The 20,216-nt window shown below is 43.1% G+C and overlaps 1 protein-coding gene across 5 annotated transcripts; it reads right to left on the reverse strand.

The window, feature by feature from the left end:
• Positions 1-7: 7 nt before the first annotated feature.
• tjp3 (tight junction protein 3) lies at positions 8-19,739 on the reverse strand. 5 transcript variants are annotated; one of them, XM_041040131.1, is made up of 30 exons: positions 19,552-19,739; positions 12,717-12,773; positions 12,127-12,251; positions 11,854-11,956; positions 11,453-11,741; positions 11,217-11,320; positions 10,923-11,112; positions 10,651-10,726; positions 10,169-10,266; positions 9,796-9,889; positions 8,997-9,179; positions 8,651-8,754; positions 8,027-8,114; positions 7,195-7,283; positions 6,835-6,931; positions 5,892-5,974; positions 5,705-5,777; positions 5,511-5,584; positions 4,999-5,062; positions 4,683-4,839; positions 4,387-4,495; positions 4,083-4,302; positions 3,786-3,991; positions 3,599-3,694; positions 3,379-3,455; positions 3,048-3,258; positions 2,772-2,872; positions 1,769-2,347; positions 1,404-1,462; positions 8-1,300 (listed from the first exon to the last, which is right to left on the reverse strand). In XM_041040131.1, the coding sequence occupies exons 2-30, from the start codon at positions 12,762-12,764 to the stop codon at positions 1,180-1,182; spliced, it is 3,918 nt and encodes a 1,305-aa protein (XP_040896065.1). In that variant the 5' UTR covers positions 12,765-12,773; positions 19,552-19,739; the 3' UTR covers positions 8-1,179. The 5 variants fall into 5 exon arrangements, with proteins under 5 accessions (XP_040896065.1, XP_040896067.1, XP_040896063.1 ...); XM_041040133.1 differs by lacking the exon at positions 19,552-19,739 and adding an exon at positions 17,507-17,560; XM_041040129.1 differs by lacking the exon at positions 19,552-19,739 and adding an exon at positions 16,532-16,673.
• Positions 19,740-20,216: the final 477 nt, after the last annotated feature.

Raw genomic sequence — 20,216 nt, forward strand, 5'->3', positions numbered from 1 at the left:
TTAATGGAAACAAAGACATTTGTATCTAATATGCAACTTTAGTCACGACTGAATACCTAAACATTCAAATAACTCTGAATTTATAGCTCTGAACAATTTTTTCCTTATTTATGAGGCACAAGGCACACCCTCTTTGAAATGACCAGTTTTTAAAAAGTAATATTAAAATAATAATAATAATAACACAATGAATGAATATTAGAAAAATAAAACACATAAATGTATGGAGAAACTTTAAAACTTTTAAACTGATTTAAAAGACGAATTTAAACTTCATAGTTAAACTTTTATCTGGCTCCTCTGCCCCTCCAGAGATGGACTGAACATAAAAAGATGACTGTTTGATAGTAGTGAAGTGTGGACTAACTGCTAGGAAGCCCCTGGGCAACCATGAGCTGAGGGCCCATCATCGCAGTCGCAGTTCGTGATAATTTGACTGCACACGCGTTTATTTAACGCACTTATCAAAGTTATTAAAACTAGATTTTGGCACAGGCTCTTGTGCAAGACAAGGTCTTAAGGTGATGTGAAAATACCTTACATATGAGTTTATATTGTGCTTTAGAGATTCATCAAGGTAAGGTCACTGTACTCAATTGTTCAGGAACAAGTCTCACAGTTAAGTTCATGTAAATTTACACACAACATTGTCGTTATTACCACAGTCTGCGTCACAAAACATCTTCGCATCAGTGGCATTATTATCTCCTTTGAGTGATCAGCAGTTTTAAAGGCTTTTGCTATTTTTTGTGACTGAACAAACTCATGTTTAAAATCAGAAAAAGACTTTAATGTAGAAAAAGTTAAAGTGGCTTTCAAATATTTCATAAATGTCCTGGCATATGTCCATAGAAAGATACTCATTTAGTTGCTAATATAATTAGAACATGTTACATACAATATCAATAACAAAGGGCAAACTGATTTGTTTCACATTGGGTTATTTAAATAAAAATCTGAAAAGAAATCAGGCACTTTGATCTCAGCATTCATCCGAGAACCTTTTTTCGGATCTTAAAACTCTTAGTAAAAGGTTGTGGTAATCTTGAACACAGTAGTTTCTACAATCCCCCACCTGAACAGGGACCTTGGAGTAGGCTGAGCAAAATATCCTAAGATAAAACTGCAGAATAAGGGCTTCTTGGGGGAGTGAAATTGTTTCTATGTCTGTTGATTTGTCTAGAGTTCTGTTGCAGGACCCCATTCAATGTCATCGTCCTCATCCTCCTCATCCTCTGAGCTGTTGCTGCCTCGGATCTGCGTTCGTCTATACTGGACTGCTTGGTGATGATGTGCTAGCCTATTGAAGAACAGAGGAGAGGCGTCAGCGTTAGCACAGAGCCTCAGTCTGGTATGATACGCCATAACTCCCATAAACCCACAGACTGCAAAAGACGACTTACACGATGTACTGAGGGCCTTTCTTTTCCTCTGCTTGTGCCTGTGGTTCTGCCGAGCGAGTCTAGAAGAGAGGACAACAATGATTTACTGGAAATTCTGGATTTTTAAGCCCATTTACTACAAATCAAAATCAATCATTAATCATTTTGTCTCTTAAGTATCAGAAAAATTGTGAAAAATGTCCATCACAGTTTCCCAATGTGGATGTTTCTATATTTAGATCTCTCTGTTTCATTCATTACTTTTGATAGACTGACTAACTGATTAATCAACTAATTGTTCTGGCTCCAGAGATCACTTGATTTAATGAGCTTACACAGACAAACCACAGGTGTGCTTCTTTAAACGAGAGCAGCGTATTATTTACCTGCTGTAATTTCTCTTCAATGGCTGACAGACTGGCATGTTGTGGGCTCTCGCGCTGCACCTCAGCGTATAAGGGCTCATTCACAGAGTGCCGGGTGGAGGGGTCAGGGGCTATAAAATCCGGAGGCCCGTCTGATGGAGTGGTGGGTGCAATTGCATCAAGAGCGCTGAAGTCTGAGTCTGTAAAACTGCGATGAGAGGGGTCTTCCTCCTCAGGGGCGCTGTGAGGTGGGCTGTAATTCCCCCGGCGGCTGGACCTGGGCTCAGGTACGTGCATCAAAGGAGGGACTTCTCTGAGCGAGTACGAGTCAGCGTGAGGCTCGGGGTCCAAGGTGGGGCTGTGGTGCCCAGAGGCTGGTTCAGACGATCGGGCTAGAGCGGCTCCAGCTACCCTGGCACCTCGTGGGACCCTGGCTGCCTCCTGACCGGGATAAGCCTCTTCAAGTTCCTCGTTGTCGGTGTAGGCCTCTCCGTCTGTGAAGGCCTCTCCGTCAGTGTCCTCCAGGTCACTAGCAGCACTGAGGTAGTCTGACTGGGTTTGGTCCAGAGCATCCAGGTCCTGCTCTCCACCACTCTCCAACTGGGCAGAAAGAGGAGTCATATTAGTTTGCCACTGTACAACAAGAGGTGTTTAACAAACTGAGATAGACAACACAGGTGCTAACTCTCTTATATTAAGCTTATTATAAGAAAAAATATATAATATATAATTTAAATATCCATATTAAAGATATTAAAGATTACGCTAATGTAGCAACCTCAGGATCCTTGGGCTGAGGAACTTTCCTGATTTATAAATCCTTTCCAAATTAAAAACATAGTTAAGAACGTTTAAAAAAAAACATTAGTAAATGAGAGGTTGTGAATCTGAATCTTGAAATTTGACTTTTCTGAATGTTTTTCATGAGACTGTAGCAACACACTTAACTAAAAGTGTGAGAATAAAGGGGTTTAAACACGTGAAAGAGTCAGACGTGTGTGTCAGAAGGAGCTGTGCGTCATACCGTGACTTCAGACACCCAGACAGGTTTGGACTGCTGGTGCTGGATCTTGGACTTCAGACTCTCATACCAAACATTGGAGTTGGGCTGCAGGTCGATAATTGCTGGAGGGAAAGTCAGGAGAAGCAGAATGAATATACATCATAAATTAGTACCACAGCACCTGTATCTGTCAGGGTTAAATTGATAAACGGAGGAAACCTACTTCACTACTGAACTGTAAAAAGTCTTATGTGCTCTAAACATGAGACACAAGAAGCTTTGTTCATGAATCATTACCTGAAAACATGTGGCTGCAGTGCTTCCTCAGCTTGAGGGCCTGTGAGTAAAGGCGTCTGGAGCTCTTGTTGGAGTTGGGGCTGTAGTTCTGCCTCATGGCCTTGACGTCTTTGCGACTGTGAGGGTCCAAGAACAGCACCATGGGGTGGTACTGGATGTAGTTGAGTCTCTCCACTGCAGTGGGAGTGATGTCCAGCAGAGGGTGTTTGTCCTGGGAGAACAGAGAAAAGAAAAAGACATGCAAAGAGGGTGTGAGGCGTAGAAAAAACAAAAAGAAAACAGGATTTTTTTGGACGACTGTTTGCTTCTGTTTGCTCATTAGAGTTCTGACCTTCTCTGCTATTCTCCTCACAGTGTCCAGTTTAACAACGGTGGAGCTGCTGTCTCCTCCACTGCGAGGAACCATTTCTGCCATAATGCAACAGGGAAAAGGAGAATGTTTAATATAAAAAGAATATCAGGAGAATAAGTAATAAAGACAGGGAAAACATTAGTAGGAATTTGGTTATTTTGAGAATCAGGTGAGAGAGTGACAAAAAGAAGAAACCAACCTGCCACCTCATATTCATCAGGCATCTCTCTGGCCAGCTTCTCCATGGCAATATCATTAAGAGGACCCAGAATGACAATGGGGCGTTTGAAATTAGCTGCAGACACAAACAATTACAGATAATTAAAACTTGTTCAACTAGTGACAGGGTTAGGATGTGATTCTACACGGAGCTCTCTGAAAAGAACCTTCTCTGAGCAGGACTCTCTCGTAGGCCGGGAATTTGCCCTGAATGGTGAGCTGCAGCAGGTCGTCTCGAGACCGCCGGATGTTCTTTTCATTCTTTTTGTTCCCTCTGAGACCCCGTAGTTTCCAGAACTCAGCTCTCGGTCCTGACACCTGCCTCTCTCCACCCGCCCGCTGTGCCCGCTCCATGGTGGCCATCGTCTCAGCCCTGCAGGAGATAAATATAGACGGATATAAAAGCTGAATCGCCGTTCTTGCTGAAACTAGAAATCTAAAATCTCTTTTCATCTCTTCCGGACCTGGCCAGGTTGGGGATGGTGCCTTTATCCATCTCGTGCAGGTCGTTCCCCATACGGACGGCCAACCAGTTGCCCAGCTTCCCACGATGCATTGTGTCCACCACCCTGAACACCTCTCCTCTGGTGAAGCTCAGACCAATGGGGCCTTCTGCTTCGTGGTCGAAGTGGGTGCGGACGTAGAAGTTGTCTGCGAGGTTGGACTTGATGATCTTCTTATAAACTGAGGAGACAATAAATTTAGGATTGATAAATTCTGTCGCTAATCGAGACTCAAAGGAAGTTATCGGTTTTATGCTACACTCACTGTCCATCTTGTTCTGAGTGCAAATTTCCACTTGTTCTCCTGTCTTGATATTCAGCAGGAAGTTGGCTGCCTCTTCACGAGTTAAATGGCCAAAATCAACTTTATTTACCTGGAAAAAAAAATAGTTTGATAGGAGAGAGATTTTAAATACTTAAAAACTGTAAAAAGACATTTAACAGCTGACTTTTTTTCCCCTCATTCTCACAGTGAGTCCACTGAATTCAATGAAGTTTTTCTGGATCGAGATTCTGAAATAAATATTAACCTCTTCATTACTGCCAGAGCCAGTATCTCACCTGCATGATCTGGTCTCCCTCTTTCATTCCCTGGTTATACGCGGGGCTGTTTGGCTGAACTCCACCTACAAAGATGCCGACATCGTTGCCCCCCACAAGCCTCAGGCCTACGCTGCCGTCCTTCACAAACGACACCGTGTGCACGTCTGAGCTGTACCTGAGAGAGTCAGACAGCCAGAAGGAAGCAAGCAAGCAAGCAGAGGAAGAAGCTTTTGGTTTAATGCAGGGAATTAACTGGCACAAAGATGGAGGAAAGTATATGATGAATGAAAGATGAATCCAGATGAATAAAGCTTGCCAAGTGAACCTCACTCACCCTGGATTAGGTGAAGGGTAAGAATCTGGCGGTAAGGAGTAGATGGGCTCTTCTGCAGGCTTGGCTGCAAGAGATATGGAAATTAAATTAATTTCATTATTACTTTAGATATTTAATAAATTGCTTATTTAGTCAATAATATGTTGCACAACACACTGTACCAGCAGAACTCAGTGTTTGAGAGTGTTTGACTGTGTGCACTCAGTTCATTACACTATCTATTGATCGTGGTCCCATTTTATAGCAACTATTACAACAGAATTATTTTCCTATTTCCAGAGACCCACAAAAAATTGTGATAAACCTCTAACATGCCCCGAGACACTCTCATCACAAAGCTACAAGGCAGCGCCACAGTAACCAACACAAATTAAGCAATTTTACTTGATGGATTACGAAACAGTTCATCGTTAATTGCAACTGCAATCCATTACTGAAACCATTCAACAGCTGTCAAACTTGGAATTTAATTTTCTGTTATCACATCACTGCTCGTCTTGAGCCTTACTCACAGTAGAGAGGTGGGTTGCTCTTCACTGAAATCCCAGACCTCAGTGTGCCAGTTCCATTAGCAGCAAGTGGAACGCTGCAAAGAGGAGAAGACATATGTTTATAAAGGTGCTGGAGGACATGTCCCGATGAGGGAGAAAATTCACCACAGAAATGTTTTGTTTGTGTGATGAGGCGAATAATCGTCACTGTGTACCTGCGGTGGCTTTCCCCCCGCTCAGAGCTCCCAGACCTCCTGAGGTGTGAAAGCTGGTCTGACTCTGAGGAATCTGAGTGAAATACAGACACGACAGAGAGTGTGATCAGGACGAACTTTGACCTTTGTGTTCTAAAACTTTAGAGGAGGACGAGGAAGAGGGTGACACGCAGGAGAGTAAACTGACCGTCAGGTGGCGGTCTGGTGGGTGATGAGACACGAGGAGGAGGCTCCTGCTTCATTGAAGTTGACCTCGTCTCAGGAAGGACTCTGAGAGAAGCACAGGGATTGGAAAAAAAAAATAAATGTAAAGAACTTTGGTATGTCTTATAACCTTTTTTTATCACCTGGTTGTGCATGACATGAAAGTGAATAATCATGAGAGAATTCATGGCGCAATGCAAGATAGTCATATCAAATGTCTTATGTTGTTTTTGTGCATCTGCAGTTTAACTGTTTCCTTTCAGGAAGTCATGTCATGTGCACCAGTGTAAGTGTGCGTGCGTGTGTGTGTTTGTGTTAAGCAGATTAACCAGTAAGACATCCAGTCACTATCATGTCACACATCTCCTCAGTGATGCATTACCACATAGGATGCAGAGTTTCATTCTGCTTCCAAAAAAAACACCGCTGCTTTTCATTTTTAATTTTATAAATGTGCTCGTGCCTGCAGTCTGTTAGTGACCAGCCATGTTTTTTTTATTTTTTTTGGAAACGACTTCTCCAGAATCAGTAGAGTCAGTTGGAAACCTGATTAACCTGAACTGACAGACTCCCTGAGTAACACTTTATTCTGATAATCTACTATTGACACTGTACAGTGTATCTGCACCTCCACAGGTTACTATCAATACACAGCAGGTTTACTGTCAACAGCGTTGGTTGAGGTTAAACCCAGGCCCTCAGAAGTACTTGGTACAGTTTAGAGTTAAGTTTCTGGTTAGTCCCGCTGGTCATGTTTATAGTGAAGAGAAAGTAAGTTTGAGTTATGAAACTTTTCGATATGAAGTTCTTTAGCACCTGGGTGACTAAATGCTGGTAACTTGCTGGTTGAGACAAATCTTGCCAGAGGACACCTCATATGTCGTAGACAGTCAACATGTGATTTATGACTTTAAAGTGTCTCTCACCTGTATCTGTTGTTGACTGTGTTGGACTTTCCGCTGCCTGTGGACTCCCTGCGAGGGACAGATGCGTAACTGGCCTCTGACTCAGAGTCTGAATGAGCTGTGAAGATGAACAAATACAGACTGACTTTATGAAATGGAACTATGAAACTAGCCAGAGGCTAAAAAACAATGATGACTCTGTTGGTAAAAGTACATTATTGAGAAAATGTCGTTTAGATTCAAGCCATGACTTTGGCACACAACTCTTTAAAATCGAACAAGGACACACAAAAGCTCCCTCCACAGCTTTTCATAATGCTGACTACAAACACAAACCGTCACTTTAGCTGAAGCGTTATGTACACACACACACACACACACCTTTCTGTGGTGGATTGCTGGCAGTGGCACTGGCAGCGCTCCATCGTGGCGGCTCCACTTGGGGCTGCAGGACAACATCTGTCAGGGCTCTGGAAGAGAAGAGAGGGAGGCGGGAGTGAGGGAGGAGGAGGACAACAAATCTCAGTTACGTCTGAAGAGGGGGCGACTCGTGGCTAATATGATGATTATTGCTGAGAGCATGAGACTGAAGTGTTGAATATTCACCTTAATATCTCTGAGGGAAGCTCTCTCTTTGACGGTTAACTGCTTTGTGACTGATCAACATTAACCATACAGAAGTATTAGTTGTCTTGTTTAGTCTTTTTTTGTTTCATAGGAATTTTTAACACGCTGAATAAAACATGCAGATTTGTCGAGGACTGATCAGTCGATCGGGGACTGTTTCACAGATGTATGATTGGCGTATTGCTGCTTCATTGATACGTTTCCTCTGTTTCATTAACACTTACAGGCCACATACAGGAGAGGGACATGTTCAGTGAAAGTCACTTTTATTTCATTGGTTAACAAAATGTCAACACAGACACTTGGTACACAGTCAAAAACATAAACCAAGCAAAATCAAAGGCTACAAAATGAGGCTTTAAGGCACAAAATGAGCAAATCAATAGAAATCACAACACAGAAAGGGGTAATTTAAGGTTTAAAGGTAAATAAAAAAGAAAATGTATGATTAGCTAATGTTAATAACGACAGAGGCGTGCTCAGTTTCCGCTCCGTGAGATCTTGCAAAGATCTTGTAGGGTTTCAGGAGGGGGTGGGGATAGGGGTGAGGGTTGGTGGTTTGTGATGGGCGGACCTTCATCTGTACCTGTATCTGCTGAGGGAGTCTTGACTGTATGAGGTGCTCTGCCTCTGGGGAGGCGCCGAGCTGCCGTACTCAGAGTCGGACTCAGAGTCTAAGAAGAAAGAGGACAACAGTCATGAAAAATGGAAAATTTATTTCTTCCTGTGTTGTTAACCCCTCCATTCCCAAGTGTTGTTTGTGGTATTATCCATTATAACATAATCTTTTTTGCTCCCTACAAAGATATAAGTTGGCACATATAGTATTTTATCATTCATAAATTTTATAACGTTAACTTTTTAATATTTAAGAGAGTTTGACTAAAGAACTACAACTATAGCTTCTATCAGCCTCAATGCTGTGTGTTAATGTGTGTCACCACATCATCAAGATCTTTATTTTTTTTTTTTTGTAATATGTTTTAGAAATCTAGAAATGAATCATACCACCGGTGTAAAATTTACTGAATTTACTGATCATTTCCACCACGGTTTAAAAATGCTGCACCGAGCAACTCTCATGTTTTGCTCTGGCTTTAACTGTATTTGACCACCGACACCTGTTCATCTGCAAACACGGAAAGATTAAGCAAATATTGTCAGAGAGGTGTCGGGGATGTGTACATCACAAGGACGCCTGTGTGCTGACCTGGGGGCGGGACTTTGACGGGCGAGTTGACCCTCCTTGGTGGCTCCTGGCGAACATTAATGGGGGAGGATCTCAGGCCAGGGAGGGGCAGATCAGGGAGAACTCTGCGGGGAAACATAAGAACACAGACGAAAACACGATTAGAAAATAACCTGGTGGGACAAAAGATGTCAAAATCCATCACTGATTATTGTAAATATTGTAGTTTTTGTTGTATGCAGATGCTTAACAACCCCTAGTAAATGTATTAATCTTAGTTATGAGTTACCATCATGCTGTTCATCAGCATTTTATATCACCAAGATTTTAAATTTAAGCTTGGAGTTGAATAAAGCTTTGTCCTTACTTGTATCTGCTGTCCAGGCGCGAGCTCTCTCTGACCGGAGGAGGGGAAGCGCTGCGGTCAGAGTCCGACTCCGACACCGGCCTGCGGGGCCGTGAGGCGGAGGAGGAAGGGCGAGAGGCGGTCCAGTTGTGGGCTACAGGAGAGGACCGCGGGTTGGGGAGGGTGGACACACCGGAGAGAGCTCTGCAGAAAGAGCAAAACAACAAGCTAGTTATTAACAGCTTATTTGACATTTGTTGAGTTTACATGCTCTTAAACAACCAGGAAATTGTCAGCTCTCCACCTGATTTGTTTAATGACCTATCAAACAAACAGTAATCATTTACACATTTACTGCTGCAGAAAACTGATTTCAGGTTTCTTAACTTGCTTTTGCATAAAGGAGAGGGACAATATGAAGGAATGAAAGCAACGGTGAGTACTCTGAGCAGCGTGTTCTTCCACCTTATTTAGAGTGAAAAGTCAGACTAAAACTCAAATTATACAAACTAATAAATAAGTCTAGAAAAAGAAGTCGATGTCTGTATTCTGTGCATGTTTAAAGTTTCAGATTCATAAAAAGTCAAATGTCCTGCACTGGTTTGGGGAATTTTAAACACTACTTATACATGGGCACTGACACAAAATGGTTGTAAAATACACTTTAAAATACAATACATTTTTGATAGGTTAGCAAATAAAATAATAATTAATTTCATGATTAATTGTTTATCTACATATTTAAAATCTAAATATCTACCATAATAACATACCACTCACAGAGTGTGATGAACATCATTGTTAAAAAAACTGAACTGACTTGTATCTGGCGGGCTGATCTGGACTGTTCCTGTCTCTGTCTCTCCTGACAGGAGGAGGCGAGGGGCTGTGATCAGACTCCGACTCAGATGGAGCTGAAGAAAGAATAACACACATTAACAAACATCATCTGTGTCCAGCTGTGTATTTAGATCCACATGCTTTGGATTTTAATCTTAATGTGGCTTCCACAGCTCCAGAAACATCGAGCCTTTGCTATCAGTCGCTATCAGTATCAGTCACAGCTCGACTCTGTCTCGTGCTGAGAAGATGTTAATGTTGTTGTAGTTTTTTCTGAGAGGCTGTAAATACTTCTGCAGAAAACACAGCCAGTGTATGTCTGGTACGAGTGTGCGATTCTGTGCAGGACTGACCTCTGTGAGAGGCATAGGTTCTTGCAGGAGGCCGAGTCAAGGTGGAGCGCAAAGGCGATGAATCACGAGACTTGGACGGAGGAGGTTCAGCTCTCGTTCTGGGTATTAAAAAAAAACAAAAAAAACACACACATTAAGAGCTGAAAGAATCTCAGATTTGTTTTAACACCACAAACTACAGCCTGAAATATTATATTACTGTGACTGCGACATTATTTATGGACAAAGATAATGTGGGTTGGCCACACAGAGTAAATGAAACACAGAAATAACTACCTATTAAAATCAAGTCAGGTGTAAAGGCTGAGGCTACGGCAGATGGCTTGGTGGTTAGAAAATGAAACTAACGTGTCAGTGCTGAGACAGGTTTGAGGTTTTTTTTTAGATTGACTGACATGAATCCCCACCCCGATGTTCAGCTACTACTGAACCACTACAGGTTCATTCATTTTATCAGGTGGTGGCGTAGGCGTTGTGTGTACCTGCGTGTCCGTTTCTCTCTGGTGGGTTGACGGGATGTTCTGTGAGTGGGGATGTCTGCGTCGATGTCTGAAATGTCTGATGGGAAACAGAAAAGAACAATTAGTCCAAATCCTTAATCGATGATTCCTCCATTTAATCCTTCTCCATTTACTGTCTCTCTCTTGTGTCATTACTTCTTCTCTTACACAGTGAGACTAATTCAGAGCTGCATTTACTTTCACCTCAGCTCGTAACGCTTTACTACCCCACCGTATCCCTTTCCCTCTCTCACCCTCGAGTTCGGAGCTGCTGTCTTGGTGGCGGTCGTCCTCACTGTTGGGGGCGCTGTCCTCCACCTCGGGGATGCTGACCAGGAACTTGCGGTCGTCCCTGAGGACCGTCATGGTCAGTTTGCCCCTGCTCTTCTCCACCAGGTGCTTGGTCTCCAGCAGGGACAGATTCTCGGTCGTCATGCCATTGATCTGGTCAAAGGAAACCAAATCGATTAACACAAACTGAGGATTACAGTCATTCAGATACTTGTGATGAATTGTTGTAGCTTGTAGCTGATCGGTGAAATGTTCACCTTTAGGATGAGGTCTCCCTCCTGCAGCGTGCCTTCCCTTGCAGCCAGGCCTGTTTCTGTCATGTGTTTGATAAAGATCTGACTGCCCAGCTTCAGTCCATACTCTGCACAAAAAAAAAAAAGGAATCCAGACAGAAATCAGCACTTCAGAGAAATGTGGATTACCTTTGTCTACAAACTCTTAAACCCTGAGCGTCATTCTTTCATTCTGTAATGTACGGATTCCTCAGTCTTACCATCTGTGGTTTTCTTTTTAACCAGAGTAGTTCTGATGGGTTTGTCTGCGACGTTCTGCTGCGGCAGCCTCTTGTAACCCGACGACATTAACGGCAGCGTGTCTCTGTGCCCGTTTCGGTCGGGCGTAGAGCTGCGCGCTCGGTAGCGATTGCCGTCTCGGTTGTCGCTGCCGTCAGAGTAGCGTCGTTGTCGTCTGGGAGGGTCCTGGTCCAGCAGGTTGGAGTGAGAGGCGGCCCGAGACGGCCTGGTGGTGGCTGGGATCTGGATCGTGCGAGGACGTTTCACTGTCTGGAGAGGGAAAGATGCAGAGAGTCAAAGATTTAGCAACGACTAAGCAGAAATACATCACAGAACATAAGTAATTTAGGTGTTTTGGTTGGTGCTTTGGCTCCGCACTTACTATATTTGCAGTCTTGCCACATGATTTCAGGACCTGAATGGTGAAGTTAGAGTGCACATTGTCCATAGACGTTCCATTCACCATGACAATTTGGTCTTTGTTGCTGGAAGACACAAGGAGACACGTGTATGAGCCTGGCTCTGCTGGTGGGTTCACATGTCTTCCAGGTAAATTTACACAGACAGTCAGACAGGAGATCATGTGTTTTTTTATGTAAATAATCAAGACTTAAAAGCTCCTCCCGTCAGGTAAGGGTGACGGCAGTCGACTTACAACAGTCGCCCCATGGCTGGTCCGTTTGGCAGCACGTCTGACACCACCACAGCTGTGTCCCCATTGTCTGGGTGAGGCTTGTCCTTGCCTCCTGATATGGCAAAGCCAAACCCCAGCTTGGCATCCTGCCATTACGAGAAAAGACAGTAAGGACATGAAAGAGTCACATGGATGAAGTGGAAAAATAGGTGGGTGGAGAATGAGCGTGTGCGTGGGAGATACAGCAGAGAGATACGGGGAGAAGGAGCACATTCCAGCAGTATGAACAGCAGGTGCTGTGGGGAGCAGCAGGGCGTGCCGCTCTGAATTCCTGCTGGAGTCTGTGCTGTGACACCGAAAGGTCTGAGGCACCGTCCAGCTCAAACCCCACAGGGTCTTCACAATATGCTCGGAAACAATACTGATGCTGAGGCTCAGCTTTCACCTCCACTGAGCACAGACCAAACAGCAAACTGACTTTAGTTTCCTGTCACTTCATGTCAAATGCGGAGCAAGAAGATACGTCAGTGTCTTCGTTATAACCCATGACATGTTTATTTCTAAAATAAAGCGTATCATGATCATAATTTGATTACTTAGCAGCCACTTACTTTGTTTAGTGTTATCGTGTGTTGCTCCCATATTGTTAAGTCCTCCATTCCTGGTTTCTGCAAAGAAAAAAACAAAAAACAAAACCAACACACAACAATCATGAGAAGGATTCTTAAAAGAACATTTTAGCCAATGAATATTTAACTTTGACAATATTAAATCATAATTTATTAATCCTTTTATATACAACAGGTCCTTACAAGGGGGACAGCTGTGCCTGCGCCGAGCAGAGAGCGTGTGTAAGACTCGACCTGATCTCAGCGTGCTCTCACCTGCCTCAATCCTGCCGGACCGGTATGGAGGAGGGGCTACTTAGTGTGTGTATGGGTGTGTGTGTGTGTGTTCGTGTTGACAACATGTAACACCGGAGCTTGTTCAGTAGGTCATACATCCTGACAGTTGAAAAGCAAAAGCGTTGGCATTTTTGGTTAAGAAAGAAAACAATCATTGAATTCTATTCAATCGCTGTCTGTCGATAATCTGATTGATTGCTGCAGCTCTAGAGACAAATATATTTCCTTTACATTGTGCCTGCTCTACACAGCACATACTGTATCTGGGTCCGGCCCTCTGTGAACAGTAACAGTCAGATCTCTTTTTTACTCTGGAGGTCTGTGAAAAAGTAGAGATTCTAAACCAGAGTGTTATTTCTATGAAGATGCTGTGGTCATGTTGGTTATTGGATACAGAACATGGGAGCAATGAGGAAACCGGACTTGTGGTTAAATCTCAAACATTTGAACTTCTGTGGGTCAATCACTCCTCGATTTTCACGTGACAGTCGTTAACGCCATCGGAGAGTCGTCAGAGTCACTCCAATTAAAACGCACGTTGTTGTGAAATCACCTGAGAAAGAATGTCTGGACTGTGTTGTAGGAGGACCCCCCCCCCCACCACTGTTACTCTCCCCTCTTTATTCCTTCCATTCTGTCTTGAGGAAATCTCAACATTTCTGCGCTATATGAGCTATATAAGCAGTGCATTTTCTCAATGGCAGCGCTTTAACCACTAACACAACAAACGGCAGACTTACACCGGACGCACTCACACGACAACATGCCTCTCGTGTTTCTCATTTTCCACATACTGCTTCTTTTCAGAACCAGACAAAAGAAAGTGCGGGCTGGCAGTGGACTATATTTCATGCAGCGAGGAAGACACCAGCCTAAAACGAGAACGGGTAAAGCCAGCTGCTCTAGTCAGAGACACAGAGATGTACTGTTGCAGTCTAGGGATAAAAAGGTAGAATGAAATATGCAGGCCACACGACAACAACAAGGCACTGACATGTATTATCACGGGCAGAGGAAAACAAATGATGTTTACAACTTTAAAGGAAATCACTGAGCCCAAACACCAACCAAGCATCCAACCTCTTCCAAACACATCATATAAAAACAAAATATGAATTTACCGAACCTGCCAGAATAAAAAAAAAGAAGTTCAGTTTCTTACAGTTAAAACAATAAATAAATACAACACTAATCTCTGAATCTCAAATATGATCACCACAAAAATCTTAAACTCGCTGGTGCTGGTAACTGAGCGTGCAGGTGCACAGTGTGTGACCTGTGAACTGCAGGCCGTTTGTTTGACCAAGTTAATCAGAAACTGCCCTGACTGCTCAAATAAAAGCTGGCTATGGGTTTTTCTGACTGCGATACCTGAACTCTTTATTGTTTGATAACGGTTTCATTGCAGTTAGTTGTAGCTTTAGGGAGTGCCGCCCACCGAGAGCAAGAAACAGAGCTCACAAGGGAGGGTCATCAAGTAGGAGCTGGTTTGCACAAAGTCTCTGAACCTCTAGGTCTGAAGCTCATTCAGAAGTAGACAAGTTAAACAAGAAACCAGGATTAGCAGAGGTAACAACTGAATCAAAGAACTGCACGAGAAAAGAGCAAATAAGGTTGTACAACAGCTTCATAGCTGTCCTACTGAGGAGGACAACTGTCAATACACGGCGGCAGCACTCAGCTACTGAGCAGACCTACGTTCACACTGGTGAAACAGTTAGTTAAACTTTAACCATGGATGTAGGGCGCAATCACGGTGAACGTCGGTGTGAAACAAGCAAAGTAAAGGAAGACATAAAACCACATGCAAACAGTGGTCATGCTATCAGGCCTCAGTCGAGGCAGTTACCTAAAAAAAAAACAAAAAAACAAAAAGCAAAACAGGTTGAGATTTAAAGTAAAAAGTAAAAAAGTAAATCAGGCGTTTGAACAAAGCAGAGAAATTCCTGTCTGCACTAAAAATAATGATGTTCCAATAAATCAGACAGTAATAAACTAAGTTCACTAACTATACAATTGCAATGAAAAATCTCCTGTAAAATATCAGACAAAAAAGTAAGAAATATAAACATAGAGAAAACAAAATCGACAGCAGTTTTCTGTTTATCGACATTGGCCTGGTTTAAGCCCACAACCTTTGCGTTTTCACCTTACAAGTACAAAGCAACGTTTAGCTGAGGACTCACACAGATCATAAATAATTTATATCCTTTGTTCATTTTTAACAGCTAAATTTTACGTACGTTCAGACACGGTGCACAGTGGTAAGACCGTTAATGCTTTGTATTCCTCCCTCTCCACCTACCACTTGGTCTTTGAACCTCACTTCCATTTCCCACTGGGATTTCTAAGACGAACAAAACACCTGCGGCCTCCGGCGCTCAATGAACAGCCAGCTCTTTATATTCCATATGGCAACACCGAAAACCACGTAATCACAGATCCCACAGTTATCCAACTCCTGTTACTTCGTCCTGAGATCAGCTCCCTGTGGATGGTGGCTTCTGTCCAGCAGAAACTTGATCCCGCTGCAGAAATTATTTGTAATACGACCAGTTGAGGTGTTTCTTTCTCAGCAGGGAGAGAAGAAAAAAACAAAACGTGTAGGAGAGACCTCACCTGGAGCGCTCCTCCCCCACCCAGCCTTTGCCCACTTTCACAGTCACTCTCTAGTGCCCTTTAATAAGCGTGGATTTAAGGTGGAGCTGCTCTGCTGTACATAATAACCCCCGCAACACAGATATCGGAAGAGTGAAGTTATCTTAAATAGGACAGGTATTATAATCACAGAGAGGTATGCAGTCCAGCATCAGGCTGAAGTGAGAAGAAAATTTAATCAAGTATTGATCCCCTGTCCCACAAAGTTCAAAGCCGGCTGCTTCCAAGTCTGAAAACATATTTCTCTACACTTAAAATAGCATAGTCCGCCACTGCTCTTACCAACCCTTTAACTAAAATTATAATGACTTTTGCATTGCAAAGCTCCTGATGTTTTATGCAAAGTTTGATAAATTCAACAGGCCATATTTGTGGGTCTGTACCTAAAATAAAATGTTAAGCAGCTAAAAACCAACCGTAGGATGCATGATAAAGGGCGGGCCAGTATTATTGCAGAGGAGCTTACCTTTCCATTACTGACATACCGTATATGTACATACCTGCATATAAGTGGTACTTATTATTATTAATAAGAACTAGTAAACTAGTGACTCTGTATTAAGACTACTTGATTAATGAATTGTCTCAGTAGTACTTGTTTGGAAACTGAGATTGAAACTAAAATTAAAAAAACATACATGAGTAATAATGAACCTGCCAAATCATCTGTGACGACAGTGGAAGCTTCAAAACGTTATTAAGACTTTAATATCACTGTTTCTATCACTGTAGCTCTGAAAAGTCAAACTCCTCTGATTCAATACAAATAAATTAAGCTGTACAAACATTGCTCCGGTAACATGACCTACATTAAAAAAACGCAGACAACGCTCGCATTAAAATAAACACTGTTGTTAACTTACAGGCACCACCAGGAGTGGTGGCCGAGGCTGGGGGGGAACAGAGCCAAAGTGTTTCAACAGTTTCATTCTCTGCGTCAGATTCATGGTAACAGTGTTGTTGTCTTCTTCTGTTAACGTTTAAAAAAAAAAATAATAATAATAATAAAAACTCCAAAAGGGAGAGTGCAGGTCAGTAAATGCCCTTGTTGTCTGTATCTCAGCAGCGCACAGTCACTGATGCACGTCTGTCAGTCCCCAAAAGACAAACAATCCACAGAAAGACACCACAGGAAGAAGACATGTAAAAATGTTGAGATTAAAATCTAGAAAAACAAAAACAAAAAACCCCAGACAGTAATAAACTGACATTCCTCTGCCTCCAACAGATCAGGTCATGTCTCCATCACTCCAGTTACGTTAGTGATGCATCCTCAATTATTCCCTTTCTGAAAGGTTCATGAAGTCAAACAGGTCCACTTGCTCCCGCCGTCTGTGGTATGTGAGCGTCTTGGTTAACTTGCAGTCTTTCCCACAAGGCAGCGGCAGCCAGTCCCAGGCTGCTGGCTGAGTTTCTGTCTGCTGGGTGCTATGGTTACGTCCAGGGAATGAGAGCACTGGGCTGTTAATAATTGACGGGGTGTTTGCTACACTATAGGTCTGCTTGCTCTGAGTAAAGTTTCCTGGGTTCCTACACAGACCCTGCTGTGTTTCAGGATCAGGAAATAGCACTGGGGCGACTCAGAGCTTTGATGGTATCTGTTTTTCATGGTTAACACTTATGCACGCCCCAGAGCATGGGCGTGCTGCAATCTCTCTCTCTCTGTTTGACTCTGATTATCAGTTCCCTGCATTGTCAAGACCACAGTCACAGTGACTTGTAGCTAAATTGTTTACAGGCGGGAGGGGGAAGGAAAGACGCACTTATGTGTCTCAAGAGTCTACAGAAAGCAATTTCAATATTAAACATCTCATCACTTTCTAAACTAGAGAACTTACATCCAATGTTTGGTGCCTGTAACAGAGTGACAGATGCAGCTCCTTGACTCGGGTTCAGCCGGGTGGAGCAGCTGATCTCTGGTCAGCCAGGGCTCTAGTACTGAATTATTAATAGGCCTGAAGAAAACAGAGCACAAGCAGCAGCCACTACTGTTACTAAAGCAAACACTCGGCGAAGGTGTGCCCCCTCCAGAAGGTAAATAATCGTTCCCGTCTCAGGACTTTAGTCTGTTCAGCCGAGCCACCTCGGAGGCTGGTGTGTGTTTCTTTTATGTTAATCTGGGGCCACTCCTGCAGGCCTACCAACATGCAAACTACCAACTCCCAGCTGCAGAGCACCTTGTTCCACAACAGGTTAGCTAAAAGCTAAACTCTGAGCTCCACTACAAATACAGAGGCTCCGCTTTTAATGTGAGGCATAGCTGGAATTCTTCAACAGCAAATCATTCAAACAAACTACGCTAATAAATATTAATGACTAAAAGGAACATAAAGGCTTGAATGGACTTCAACATACAGTGGTTAGTGGTTACTGAGGAATAGCAAAGCTTTGCTGTGTAAATACTGGGCTTTGAAGGACAAGCACTCCAGAGGTTTACAGAGACCACAGACTGGCTGTAATTACACAGGCCGGGGCTTTGTAACTCATGGCCAGGTACCATCAACAGTGTTTACGTACTGCAAGCACCCAACATCCATCTACCTGGACTCCCATACAGTTGTCTTCACATGAGTAATGAGAAAACACACACACACACACACTTTCTGATTCACCATTTCACTCTCTTGAACAATCCAGCCTCAATGAAAAAAAAAAAAGTCTTGTGTGCCTGGTGCTGTTAAAGCTGAAGCCAACTGGACTGTGAAATGTGAAACAAGGCCATAATAAAGCCACTGTGTGTGTAGCATTAAACCACCTGTTAACAACCTCAAGGGTGTAACCTTCACCTGTCAGTAGGCAAATGTCTGTTTGGTCAATAAATGTTATAATATCGAAATAAATTACTCAGTTTCATGAAGAATATAGGAAGGGTTGAGATATAGTAGAGGTGGCATATACCAGAGGTACTATATACAGAGGTATCCTTCCCTTTAATATCTGTAAATGTACTTGGCCACTGTGGGCGATGCTGCTAATCAATGACAGCCAAACAACCTTTCCTACCTGTTTATTCCGTCCATTTAACATTTCCTCTTTTGAGTTTCATGAAATGCACTTTGACACAACATAAAACTGGCATCATGGCAACAAACGACACACACTGCAACAGACAGACAAACATCTTTAACATTTACAAAACACTTAACCCAGAATTTAATCTATAAAATCCACAAAGAACCGACTCGAACCCGAAATATGTCACAGGGAAACTTTCCAGAACAGCGAGCAGGAGCACGCACCTCATGCACTTCACATCATGTCATCTTAAATCGCCCGGTGCATCAGTAAACACGCCGCCTGGGATCGGGGGGGAAGACGCAGCTGTTTGGGAATGCACAGTCGAAACTATTGTGAAACTCTCTGCCAGGCAGGTAGAAACCTGCGCGTGTGGCAGAACCAGTAAGGTGAGGATGAGGAAAGTGGGGCCTGAAGCTGTCAACCACCAAACCAACCCATCCACTCACCCACACGACGCAAAACACACAGCAATGCTATGGCTAGCTGACTAATTCCATCAAACCATACTTTTGCAAAATTATGTTGTGTAACAGAGCACCACAGCTGACACGCTAAACAAAATCTCAGCAGTCATGATATAATTAAGCTGTTAGGTCTGTACATACCAGAGTCAAGCTACAGGCCTGTACATGCTCAAAGCTAACTCCCCGGCTAGCTTACATCTTATTAAGGTGAGGTTCCAGCTGTTTTGAATTTCCAACAAAAAAAAAAAATATCAGTTTATTTATTTATTTTTTCCAGTAAAGGTTTGAACTTGTTTAAACGGTTCTCTTCAGCTTCACCTCCACCTCCGACAGACTGTGTACACACAGCCATGCTTCACCTGTGTGCCAGGAAACATATGACAGCGGTGAAGCTAACGTACCTGTACACTTCCTGTCTACGGGCTGAACTCTGTGTGGCGTGTGTCCGTGTCCGTCGCTCTCTCACACGACTCATCCGAGTTTAGAAATCCACTCTCGAGATCTTCCTCTGTGAAGTTTCGCTCGCTCGCTTTGACTGTGGCTGTACTTTGGAAAGTTTCTCTCCCGAATCTTCTTGAAGACAGGTGAGGAGGCGTGGCGTCGACGGCCACACGTACAGGTGAGTTTCACAACGTCACCGCGGGAGCGCAGCGTCACCAACAGGAAATTTGCCCTCATGAATAAGTCGTCCTCCCAGTTTTGCCTGTGATAAGAGTTTATTTGACTTAATCGTTTCTCTAGCGAGGTTTTGCGTAATGGTCACAGTCGCAATGTTTGTCTTAAATTTTGGCTTGTTTTTGTTTATTACAATCCAAAAATAAATATCAGTTAAGGTCATCCTTTTAAATAACAGGCAGCCCAAACTCTACAGATGGTACTGTAAAACTATAAACTATAACAGTTTACTTCCTCGACGTGCATAGTTCTGCTTTATAACTAATAAAAGGGAACTTGAGATATTAATATACTGGAATGTGCCCAGAGAGAAGTCTGCTGCATAATCTCTCCTGCTTTATAAACGTTCTGCATATAGGCCTTTTCCTAAACTGGGAGCGGAAAAGTTGGA

This window comes from Toxotes jaculatrix, chromosome 6 (assembly GCF_017976425.1).
Source record: "Toxotes jaculatrix isolate fToxJac2 chromosome 6, fToxJac2.pri, whole genome shotgun sequence".
Taxonomy (NCBI): Eukaryota; Metazoa; Chordata; class Actinopteri; family Toxotidae; genus Toxotes; species Toxotes jaculatrix.